Source organism: Arachis ipaensis, chromosome B02 (genome assembly GCF_000816755.2).
Source record: "Arachis ipaensis cultivar K30076 chromosome B02, Araip1.1, whole genome shotgun sequence".
Classification (NCBI taxonomy): Eukaryota; Viridiplantae; Streptophyta; class Magnoliopsida; order Fabales; family Fabaceae; genus Arachis; species Arachis ipaensis.
In genome coordinates, this window is record NC_029786.2 from 108,401,462 (window position 1) to 108,414,231 (window position 12,770).

The 12,770-nt window shown below is 34.6% G+C and overlaps 2 protein-coding genes across 3 annotated transcripts; both read right to left on the bottom strand.

Moving 5' to 3' along the window:
* LOC107628077 (F-box/kelch-repeat protein At3g23880-like) lies at positions 6,817-8,070 on the bottom strand. The gene has a single exon (XM_016330885.1). It carries the CDS (start codon positions 8,068-8,070, stop codon positions 6,817-6,819), a length of 1,254 nt encoding a protein of 417 aa, XP_016186371.1.
* LOC107626473 lies at positions 9,697-12,203 on the bottom strand. 2 transcript variants are annotated; one of them, XM_016329360.2, is made up of 5 exons: positions 11,785-12,203; positions 11,042-11,142; positions 10,453-10,566; positions 10,270-10,371; positions 9,697-10,036 (listed from the first exon to the last, which is right to left on the bottom strand). In XM_016329360.2, the coding sequence occupies exons 1-5, from the start codon at positions 12,020-12,022 to the stop codon at positions 9,866-9,868; spliced, it is 726 nt and encodes a 241-aa protein (XP_016184846.1). In that variant the 5' UTR covers positions 12,023-12,203; the 3' UTR covers positions 9,697-9,865. The 2 variants fall into 2 exon arrangements, with proteins under 2 accessions (XP_016184846.1, XP_016184847.1); XM_016329361.2 differs by lacking the exon at positions 10,270-10,371.

A 12,770-nucleotide genomic window follows, 5' to 3' on the forward strand; every position in this document is an offset into this window, starting at 1 on the left:
TTTTTTTTTCTTTTTCCATAATTGTTTTTATGAATAGATGGAGTGTCATTTGTGAATATGAGTACTACAAATACAATGTTAAGTATGATGTTGTGATTCATTTATATGTTGAAGATTGTTTTTTAGTAAAGTACCTTGCTTTAGTTAGGGCTTTTGGTGCCATAATGGAATCATTTTCAAGCTTTACTCATTGTCGTTCATTTTTTAAGCTGCAGATACATTTAGTTTAAATAGTTCTCAGGCTGTTATTATGGAATTTCGACAAACCACTTGGATTTTCATGCTGAAAATAGAGTAAAGAAGAGAAAATGCTTAGTCCACAGGCTGTTTTTTTTTTTTCTCGAGGATATCAGCAGGTCAGGTTTCTCTTATATTAAAAAAAATTCCCTCTTCTACTTATGCCAATGTTTCATTTTAATCCACTGTGAAGTATTCTCACTACATTTTTGCAATAGTGGTGTCAATTTCTTTGGTGGGTATATTTATAGATGTAAAAATATGAATAGGTTTTGTTCAGAAATTGGAAAAGGGATTCAAGACCTGTTTGCTATGATATCAGATTTCAATAAATTAAGCTTCTCTTTTATATGAGTGTTTCATCTAATATTACTATATAAGGCTTTCAATTGACATATATATAGCAAAAATGGTTGTATTCTTTGAAATTGTGATTGAATTAGAGTAAAAGAAGTTTGGTTTTATGAATGTTGACGCAATCAACATATGTTTTTCATATTTTTAAAATTTTTTATTTTTTTTATTGCCTGATGTGATGTTGATTTTATACTTCCATGAATTGACCACTTTTTAGATTAACTTTTATTGTAAACATTAAATTGTTCTAGAGTGTTCGTTGAGGGCCCTTAGAAAAGAGAATCCGAAATTACTAATGGCTACCTCTGCAGTGTTTCTTCTCGTTTACCCAACAACAAAATTAAATGGTACTAATATAGTAATAAATTCTTTATTAATGAGATTCATTTCATTTCGTTTTTATTTGATTTTTACTGCAGAATGTTAGTTCTTAAATTATATAAAATTGATTACAAACTTTTTTTTTGACCTCCTCATGTGTCAATATAATTTTTGTTTTTCAATTATGTAGTTGCCAAAAAAAGTGTAGAAACAATATATATATAGCAGTTTTTGAAAATGGACTGCTATATCTATATAGTAGTATTACAAACTTGGATGTCATGAAAAACTTTGGAAGTTACATAATTCAACAAAAACAGCTAAGGTGTATTTGCATTTAATATTAATTTCTATGTACTTATGGTTTATGTTGTTAACCATTCAAATTATAGAAAAGTGAAAAATTATGGTGGATAGTTATCGTAATGTATAGTTACCTATACTAATTTTGTACTTTCTTCAAATTTCATTTGTTAATAGTGTAAAACTTATTTTACGTCATCGATGTATAGAAATTAATTCTTCCTTTTTATTCATTATCCTCTCATGGCTGAAATTTAACTATCTGTTAGTTCTAAGCAATTAAAGTTCCCTTCTTTTTGCTTATGTTAATCTAATTTTCAGTTTTTAAATATTTTTTGGTATTTTCAGTTATCTTATTTTTTGTGCATGTATACACAATTATATAGTATACATATCTAGTGATAATTGTTTATATAAGATGTATAAATTTTCAAATTGAACCCACTAGAATTTGATTTCATAAAAACATTAATATAATAATAAATAAATACTTCAAGTTTATTCTAATGTACCGGATGGGAATGAACCATTGGCTTTGAATATGGGGAAGGGTTAGGTATGGATTAATGGAGAGAACATAGAAAGATACTAGATAGCTTATGCAAATGGTGGGTGCAATTCTTACCGATATCCTGAGTTAATGTCACCTTACTGTAAAGTTTCAATTCATGGGAAGCAAAAGGTATTTTTATTATTATTATTTTATCTCCAATACTCTTTCACCTTTGATATTTTTACATTATTCTTTTTATTTAGTTAGAAAGTTTTTTTGTTTTTGTTTTGTCCTTTCCAACTTCTCTTCAAAAAGATTAATATAAGTGTTACTTTTTTGCTTGAGAATGTACAAAACAATGAAGTAGTATTTTTTATGTTGCTCTTAACACTCTTCTATCTTTATTAGTGTGCTGTTAGCTTTTATGTCTGGATTTTGTTGTTGCATTACGTTGTTAGCAATAGTTAGCTTTTGGAGTTATGAACGAGGTCTTTTCTTGGTCCAGCTTATACATCGAGATTTGATTGTATTTCGAGTAAGCATCCATGAAGGATAGGTATCGATAGCCTGAGACTGAGTATCCTTCACTTTCCGTTTTGTTTCTTTACCAAAACTACATTGGCCAGCCATAATGGATACTTTACCTCTCTTATGAATCTTGCTTCTAATAGGGCTTGTACTTGTTCCTCCATGACTTGTATCCTTTTTGGCCTAAGTTTCTGATGCTTTTATTGAATAGGTCGGGAGCCCGGGTACGCGACGAGCTTGTGAGACATCAGGTTAGGATCTATGCCAGGGGTTTTTCAAGCAAAGAGGTCGGCATTTCTTCTTAAAAGGTCAATGAGCCGTTCTTTCAGTCCTTCTTCCAAGTTAGCCCATGTATTTGTTGTTTTTTCAGGGTGATCTCTAATTTAAACTTCTTCTACTTTCTCCCCGAGTTGGGGGCGTAGTTCTTCTCGAGTTCGAATACCACCAAGTTCGATAGTGTTGACCTCTTTTCTCCCAGGGCTGCCTTTTAGATTAAGACTTTCATTGTAGCACTTGCGCGCCAGTTTCTGATCTCTCTTTATGGTGGCAATCCTTTCTGCTGTGGAAAACTTCATGCATATGTGGGGTGTAGAGACAACAGCTGCAAGTCAGTTCAAGGTTGTCCAACTTATTAAGGTATTGTATGCCGAAGTGACATCAATCACGATGTAGTCGATGCTCAATGTCTTTGACTTTGCACCCTTTCTAAAAGTGATGTATAGAGATATGTATCTGAGTGGTTGGATTGGCGTGTTCCCCCAGTCTGAAGAAGTTATCTGGGTATGCTTTTAGATCATTTTCTTCCAGTCCGAGCTTGCCAAAAGTGGGTTTAAACAATATATCCGCCAAGCTACCCTAATCTATTAGTGTTCTAAGGAGGTTTGCATTGGCGAGGATCGTAGTTATCACCATGTGGTCGTCATGACCAGGCATTACCCCTTGGGCATCTTCTTTAGTGAACGAGATTATTGGCAAGTTAGGAGATCTGCTATCTTCTTCGACTTGGTACACTTCTTTAAGATGTCTTTTTCGTGATGACTTTGATATTCCCCCTCCAGCAAATCCCCTATTAATCATGTGTACGTGTCGCTCGGGAGTTTGAGGTAGACGTTGATGCGTGAGCATCTTATACCCTTTTTCTTATCATTTTTTAGTTGTTTTTAGTTATGATTTTATTTAGTTTTACTTGATTTTAGTGCAAAAATCTATTTGGATGCTACTTTGAGTTGTTTTAGTATTTTTATGATTTCAGGTCAAATTTGGAGCAATTTGACGGAGTTTGGAGCAAAAATAGAAAAAGCTTGCAGCATCCCCCTAGGCGCTAAACGCCTAACTGGCGTTTAGCGCCAGCAAGGGACCTCAGCATGCAACGTTACAACTCCCCTTAGGGCGTTTAACACCCATCTCTGGCGTTAAATGCCAGCAGCCAGTCCGAATCACACTCAATTGGGCTTCTCAAGTAGATTTAGCATTTATTAGTTTTATTTTATTTTCTTTTTGGTAATTTTTATTTACAAACAATATCTTTTAGTTTTAGGATTTATTTTTTTATTTTATTTTTGTTTCAAATTAGGTTAGTATAAAAGGAAAAAGATCACTTGTGATTCTGATCTACTTTCTTCCGCACGTTTTTAAAACCCTATTTTTCTCTGTAAGCCATGAGCAACTAAACCTCCTGGTTAAGGTTAGGAGCTCTGTTTATTTCTATGGATTAGAACTATTATTCTTCTATTTTAATTAATGTTTTGATTTAATTCTAAGGATTGTTTTTGTTCTTAATCTTATGAATTGGGTGGAACGAGAGTATGACCCTTTTCTACTTAAGTTCTTGTGATTCTCGAGAGAGTTATCTCGCTTGAACTACACAACTTGAAAACAAATTCCTCCTAAATTGTTAATTACACGAAATGATTAGGATATGTGACATAAAATTCTGTTAGCTTTGGGTAATTAGGGTTTTTGTGGCGTTAAACTAGTTTTCTGAACTTAACCTTCTAATCGGAATTAAGTGACCACGAGAGTGGCGGTTAATGAAGGTTAGAGGAGGCTAAATCACTAAGAGATTAGGGTTTAGACATTTACAATTTGCCATAGAATGAATCATATATTGTTAAAATAGTTGGTAAGAAATTTTAATCCGGAAAGATAAACATCTCCGAAGCCTTAACTATTTTCTCTTACTGTTTTCACACCAAACCCTTTAATTGCTATCTTTATTTTCTTGCTTACTGCTTTATGCGAATTTCAACTCATCAAACCCCTTTTTGATTCACCTAACTAAGTCCAACTGGACAACCATTATTTTCTCAGTCCGACAATCTTCGTGGGATCGACCCTCACTCACCTGAGGTATTACTTGGATGACCCGGTGCACTTGCCGGTTAAGCTGTTGGAAAATTTGAATTTCCGCACCAAACGTTCTTGTCGTCCTCCTTCCTCATCTCTCTTTCTCTTTCTCGGGTCGTCCGACCTATCCACCAAGTATCTATCTCGTCAGCCTTCTCTGGCCAATTTTTCTTTAACATTCTTTAAGTCGTAATAATCGTTAGTAGAATGCCCATAGAGTTTGCGGTACTCGCATTATTCTGTCCGACTTCCTGCCTTTTTGTGTTTAATCGGACGAGGTAGTGGAAGCTTCTCGGTATGATATATCTCTCTATAAATATCTACAAGAGAGACCCGGAGGAGTGTAATTATGATATCTTCGGGGTTTCTCAGGGTTATATTCTTCCTTCTTCTTAACTTCTTTCTCTTTTTTCCGAGGTAGATAGGGCAGGCTGGGTCTCGGGAGTGGCTCTCTTAGTCAGGAGTTCTCTTCCATGTTTATGTATTTCTCTACCCGCTCTTGTACTTCGTACAAGAAAGCCAGGTGTCGCTTGGATATGTATTGAGAGAATGACCCTTCTTTAAGACCATTAACTAATCCCATTATTACTGCTTTAGTAGGTAGGTTTTATATTTCCAAGCATGCCTTAATGAATCTTTTCATATAATCTCGAAGCGTCTCTTTAACTTCTTGTTTAACTCCTAACAAGCTCGGGACGTGCTTTACCTTATCCTTCTGAATGGAGAATCTAGTAAGAAACTTCCTTACCAGGTCGTCAAAGTAAGTTACTGACCTGGGGAGAATGCTTTGCAACAAGTAGTGTCAGAGGCGTAGGCTAGGTACATCCGACTTTTAAAATTGCTGAGATGGTGTCTTGGGTCAGTTGTTCAGTCGTAGAGATCCATGTTAGGGATTTTGAAATTCCTTGAAACTTTGGCCCACATGATCTCTTCCACGAATGGATCTTCTCCTAAGGGACTTTCTTTCCGATCTGCTCGGTTATTTCATTTTCGGAGATTGACTTCCAATCTTAAGAGCTTTTCTTCCAACTCCCTTCGTCGTCTTACCTCTCTTTGCGGTTCTTATTCTGCTTTCCGTTGACGTTCAGCTTCTTGTTCAAGTTGCTCAAGTTGTCCATGGTGACCATGGACAAGTCCTAATATCTCCGTTGCTTGCAAAAGTTCTTCATCCTCTGGTGGATGCACCTCTAATAGAATTCGCCTTGATTGGGGTTTTTTCGATGTTCCTTCTCTGTGAGGAACATGCATTCTTTCCCGTGGTGGTGATATGATGAGGGCAAGGTCATCTTGATGAGGTTCAGGTTCTGATTCAGACGTCGTGTGGTCGTCTTCATATTGATGGTCTGCCATTATCAAGGGTTGAATTTCAAGTCCCCGGCAACGGTGCCAATGTTCCAAGGGTTACCTAAAATGTTGATTTGGTACTGAACGTGAGGTCCAGATTCCTTCTGAGGCAACGCCCGACTTGTTTGGTGCCGAGGTGCCGCCGTCCGAGTTCCTCGTGATGAGGTAGGGGGTGGTACCTGCAAGAGACTCCGATGCTTAAGTTAGTAAGGGCTTTAGGCATGTTTTTAGTAGATTAGAACGTGAATATACCTGAGGGGTAGCAGTGTATTTATAGTAGAATAGATAACCACCTTTGTTGAAATAGTTCCACCTTTATTGGTGGATAACTGTTTCCTTTATCTTGAGAGTTTGTTGGGATCTATCTTCAAGAAAAAATAGAAATAGTTGAAAAGATTCGTGGAAGCAGCTACTTATTTGGACAAGAAGAGCTAAGCTCCCTTTGAGGTGTTTCACTTCTTCAAAGAAATCAAGTATACGGTAGAAACCACCTCTTTAAATTGGGTCTTGCTTTAATCCTTATTGGACCTGACTTTTATGAATTTAGGCCAAGATATAAACAATCATATCCTTCACATTATTCATTTAATCCGTCTTTAATAATAATAATAATAATAATAATAATAATAATAATAAGTTAAAACAAATACATCCAATAGATTTAATATTTCTTTAATTTTTAGATTATTCCGGTAAAAGAACTCAATCTTATGGTATCCTATCGAAGTATATCAAAATAACAAAACATATCCAAAAAAATAAAACTTCACCAAATAGAATTTTTTTTTGGTGACACCACCACCAAATAGGACGAGGTGCATCAACCTATCTTCCCAGCTTGGAAAAACTGAAAAAGAAAAAAAAAAAGATCTTATTATTCTATATTACTAATAACTCGGTAGAATACTTGTCAAAGTCTCAAAATAGTGATGATGAAAACTTGGTGAATAGAATCTATCTTCTTCGTAGAGAATTCTCGAACTATGATCCTTCAAATTATAAGCCACTAATTTTGTACGATTAATTATTAGAATTGCAAGTATTGAATCTTCCTGTTCATGTTCATCATTTGGTGGTTGCCTAACAACATCAAATGCATCAACATCAAAAGTACCTGCTTCGAAAGTAGTTAGATCTACATGAAATCTAACAATCCATTCACTGTAATCTTTTTTTAACTCCCAAATACCATAAATTAACTTTAACGAGTCATCATTCTTTTGCACAATCATGTATAGATTCTCTCCACTATTTCCTAAATACAACTCCGCAAGCTGCTTATAATAAGGTGGTACTGGTGGTATTGGTAACGCTGGAAAATAATTTTTAAAGGGTGGTACTGGTGGTATTGGTAATGCTGGAAAATAATTTTTAAAGCAAAGCCCATCAATATCGAAATACACTTTACTTCGATCATCAACAACATCGTACCAATGTATAGCACCATTGCAATAAACACCATTGTTACGGAAGTAGCGAATATCATTTGGAAAAGTAAGAACATCAACTTTGCTCCAAGAACCCGTGTCTGATGAATAAACATTCATCTTCATCTTATTGGTTGCGAGTTCTACGACTTTAGCGAAAAAGATAATTTTATAGTGAGGAGATTTCCAAGGTTCAAAGACAAGAACTGGATTAGAAAAATTTGGATGATGGATTTCATAGCCAAATTGGTCTATACGAACACAATGACCGGTTGATGGATTGCTTATATAAAAATAACGGCATCCTTGGAGAAATTTCTTAGCTTCCATATCGTAGGGTGGTGAAGGCCATTGTATTGGAGCACTATCCCAGAGTAGTAGACCATTGCATGATTGACGAATACGATAGTAAAGTAGTCCATCGAACTCATTATGAAGATGGAGGTAAGTGAACCTGTTGTTGCTGTTATTGCTAAATGGGGTTATGCGAGCCTTCTTAAGGATGAGGCAATCCTCTGTTTCTTGGAGCAACATTCCAGATGCATAAAGTTTGTGATTGCGGCATAGTCCAAGGGTGTGCCGATTACAAAACTGGGACTCGGAGATCAGAGACAACCATTCTTTGCACACGCATTTGTATCGGAGCAAGTCTTTAACCGCCAACCGGAGAAGGATTTCCGTTAGCAAATCCTTGTCTTCCACCACACTATGCATTATTAATGATCACACACACAATAATGACTGAATCTCAATTATATAGATGCAATTGATGGTGAGACTTGATTCATGTGACGAAAAATATGATAGGGTTTGATTTTATTTAGCCTTGGGATTAGGTCAAATAATTTTAAATTTAAAGTAGTTATAAATAGAAATAAAAAACTGTACCAATCAAGGGACAATAAAACTAGTTAAAAACTCCCCCCCAAAAAAAAAATCTTTTTTTCTCCAGATGTATAGTTATAATTACATACTATATATTCTCGATTTTATTCCACTGTTATTTAGCTATCACCGCCCTGTATCCAAAGGCAAATTTATCAGCAGAAAAAAGCATAGCATCACTGCATCACTTAGGTCAAACTTGAATCCCATTGGACAATCAAAGTCAACATTTCACAAACAGTTTTGGCACATATTTCCAGGTGTTTCCACTTTCCACCCCCCATTGATATTTACTAAAATCCCATGAAAACATGGTGCATGGTCAATTTTTCTAGGGTCAGCATTAATTAGGACGCAATACCGTGAGGAACTGAGGATGAATACGTGACGCAATTTCATATAAGTTATTTCACTCTTATAATATTTAAGGTAGGATGTTCAAATTCAAACCGATTTAAATTAAATCGTTCAATTTAATTTAAATCGAAAATTGATTAAAACCATATTAATTTGGATTTGATTGGATTTTATTTTTTGTAAATTCGGATTGGATTTCAAATTTACTTTTATAACTGATCCAATTCAATCCAAACAGCACAATGTGCTATAATGTTATTATTTTATTATTATATTTATAATTATACTCATAATATATTTAATTTGTTATATATTTTTATATTATTTAATATTCATGTATTATTATTATTTAATAAATATTTTATATTCAAAATGTGATTTATTTATTTATTTTAATTAACTTATAATTTTATTTTTATTGTTCTGTTATTGTTGGTTTTTAAGATATTGTTGAGATTTATTATGTTATTATTAATTATTTAAAATTTGATGTTGAAATTTGTTATATATATTTAATTTTTTAATTTACAAAATCGCAAATCCAATCCAAACTGCTTGAAATTGGATCAGATCGGATTTTTTTTTTAAATCATCCAATTCAAATCGCACAACAAGTAAAATTAGTATTCGAATCGGATAAATTTTTTACTCAAAACCGATCCAAATCACACCGCAAACACCCCTAGGGTGCATTTAGTTTGTAGTTTGCAAATCATACTTATTGAACCTCCTTTTGCACCCTTCAAATCGAAATTTAGATTATGCAAATAAATTCAAATGGGCTATATCTCTAGAATAGCACAAAACTTCTTTCCTAAACTTTTTAACAAGTTTAAATTTTCACGACTCAAAATTCTGATCTTACCTTCTAGCTTAAGTCTTATTGACCATTTATCATGGCCAAAGAATAAAAAAGAAAAAATTTACAAGAAATAAGTTGGGAGGCTTGCTATTCAAACCAAAAGGACTCACATAAGGCAGACAAATATGTTCACATGTTTGCAATGAATTTCAATTTTTTGTTGTAGGTGAACAAAAAAACAGTTGAATATTAAGTATAAACTACAAGAATAACAATGGTGTCTTGTCATGAATCGGTTGTATGAATCAAACAACGTCATGTTGTTTTATTATTAACATGACAATAGTTTTTTTTGGTACATGTACAGAGAGATACAAATGAGGATAACTCTTTTTGAGCATATTCAGAAGCACAATTTTATATACAAATTTGCAGAAAGAATGGTTAGAGATCTATGTTTTGTATTTACAGAAAGTACCATTGCCAATAGACCTTGTCTACAATACCTCCACCACTTTTAACAGCTAGATGAAGCGTCTCAGATGCCGGAGGAACACCCCATAGTAATGGCACTGCAACAGTCATGGTTAGCTTTTCATGCAAATCACCTTTGACTTCCTTCTCTGCCATAATAACCTGACATACAATATTGACTCTAATTTTCAGAGAACTAAGGTTTGCAGTTGGTATATTATATCAAAGAAAAAAAAAACTTGAAAAGAAAAAGAATGCAAAGTTAAAGATGTAATCTAGTGGAATATAAATGTAAGAACATCCCATGAAATTAATAACGGATTGCAACCGACAACATATTCTTCAATATGTAGTAAGAAGCAGGACAACGTAATGTTATTGCTGTCGTGACCTACCTCCCCACCATGCTCTAAGACAGTGTCTTCAACTACATCACTGAGCATCTCAATGGAACGGCAGAAGCCAAAAATGCAGAATCTTCTTCCCATATCAAGTCCCTAGAAAGAGAACATTCTGTATTTACAGCAGTTTAAAGGATCTATCATAAAGGAACTTAAGTCCAAAGGATGAGGACTAACATTAGTAGCTGCAATATCAAATAGTGCGCCTAAACAAAGGCCTTGATCGGGATCCATGTAATTACTTTCTTGGAACCGTTGTTTTTGAGAAGTTTTGGATTTCCCCTGCTGCTTCTGCGAAACATGAAAACCAGCTTAGCCTATCTGAATAAAGATCTGACTTTGCAATGGATCATAAACAAGATGAAGAATGAACCACAAAAGTGCATTGATTCTGTGAAACCAACCATTCCACCTATCAGATTAAGATACTTCTGTATCAGATAGAAAGGGGAAAAGAATCCCCCCTTTATTTTAGATTATGCAATCTACCGCTTGGACCATGTAGAGAATGAAAACCTCACACGCAAGAAAAGAAGTATACAGTTATATACTAATATGGTTGGAACTTCTAATATCCCAAGCTTTTATGGTAGTTGATCCCCGCCTGGTTTATATTTATCAAAAGTGCTGCAATGCACCAAAAGTACACATTCTAGAATAATAACAAACTAAAGAAATGATGCGTCCTGCGACTAGGTTTCACTCGGAGTCATGATTCTAACTTTTTAAAACAAAAGTATAATGAAATTGCATAATAAAATCATACATCTGAAGAGCTAACATGGCGAGGGGTGATGGAGCCTCCAATCTGCACCAGTCCATCGGCGGTGAACAATGTAATTCTATCCTCATGAACCCATTGAATTTCTGAGAAATCATTGAAACAAATTAGCAATATAGTACTTAGCAAATAAATTACACCCTTTGGGTGCGGCCCTTCTCCGGACCCTGCGTCAACGCGGGATGCTTATGAACCGGGCCACTTTTTTTTTTTTAACTTAGCAAATAAATCTCATCAGCATAAAAGAGAATTATATCATTTTCCAAAATGCAGACTCTGATGAAGGTAATCTCAGTTATCGATCAATTAAAACTTAAAAGGTACCAAATGCCATGAATCCAAAAAGCACTGCACCCTTCAATAACCTAAAAATCCTCTGAAAGTATATAAATTATACTTGAAGAATACCTAACTCAACTAAAGCGGCAAAATCACTAGGCCTTGAAGAAACAAAATAACACATAAACATCGAAAAGAAGAAGCAAAAGCTCCACCATTTCTTTTTAACAAAAACTAATTTTAATTTTCAAGATTTCAGCTCAAATATTCTAAAAAAAGCACACACATTTAAATATCATATATATAAAAATATGTTTCGCAACTTGCACAATCACAACTAGCGCTGCAGAATCAAATTCCGAAATTGAAATGAACTTCAATTACAACAATCAGTGAAAGGAAAATCCAGCTACTTGAATGAAATTTCAGGAAAAAGAAAGAAAGATTACCGGAGTCGGATTGGAACCACGGGAAAGATCGAAAAGGATCATCACCGGATAGGTTGGAAGAGTCGTCGGTAGCTTTGACCACGATATGATGGCGAGAAGAACGATATGATGAGAAATTGAATGAGGAGCTGAAAAGCGGGGAGAGAGGAGATGATAGCGTGGAACGAGAAATTGATGCAAGAGAAGAAGGGAATCTGAATCTTGAGAAGCAAAGTGCAGAGGTTTCAGCCATTGCCATCGAGAGAGAGAGAGAGAGAGAGAGAGAGAGAGTTGGTTTACGTGAGAGGGAAGAATGGAACACTTTTTGGGAAATCAATCAATCCATGGTGTTGTGTTCATCGCATGCTACGACACACATTTTCTTTGGAACTTGAGGATACAGTTTATTCCATTTTTATTTAAATAAGTAAATTCCATTTTTTCTGGTTCACAATTTAAGGGAAAAATAAATTACACCCAACAATCTATTTGGATTTGGATTAACGAAAATGTCATCAATTTAGTTTCTACAATTACATTTATTTTTATTTATTTCTTTTAATTTGAGCTACCTTCCAATCCAATGGACTAAGGATTAATCTGTGTAGATCTGAGCATCAAATTGGGCTGACCAGCCAAGTTAGCTTGAGAAGTGAAGATTTTATTGGGCTGCTTTTTTGGAGTTAGACCTATGGGCTTTGTCCATTTTTCAGTCTGGTATTGGTGTAATAAGCCCAAAGTTTTGCTGTAGATATTGGGCTGTTCTCTCAGAATTTGAAGAATATTTGGGCCATGTCCAAAAATGACGTTTCAATATGCTATTTATTCCAGACTTTATCCAAAATAAATTATAACTGAGTATCAATACCAACAAAAAAAAAAAAAATTACAACGGAGTATCTCTACCCATAAAAAAAAATATTACGATTGAGTATCCAATTATAGAAGAAAATAAGACACTTCCTAATCCGAGTTTAAGATGGAATAAGATTATTTTTTCTAATATC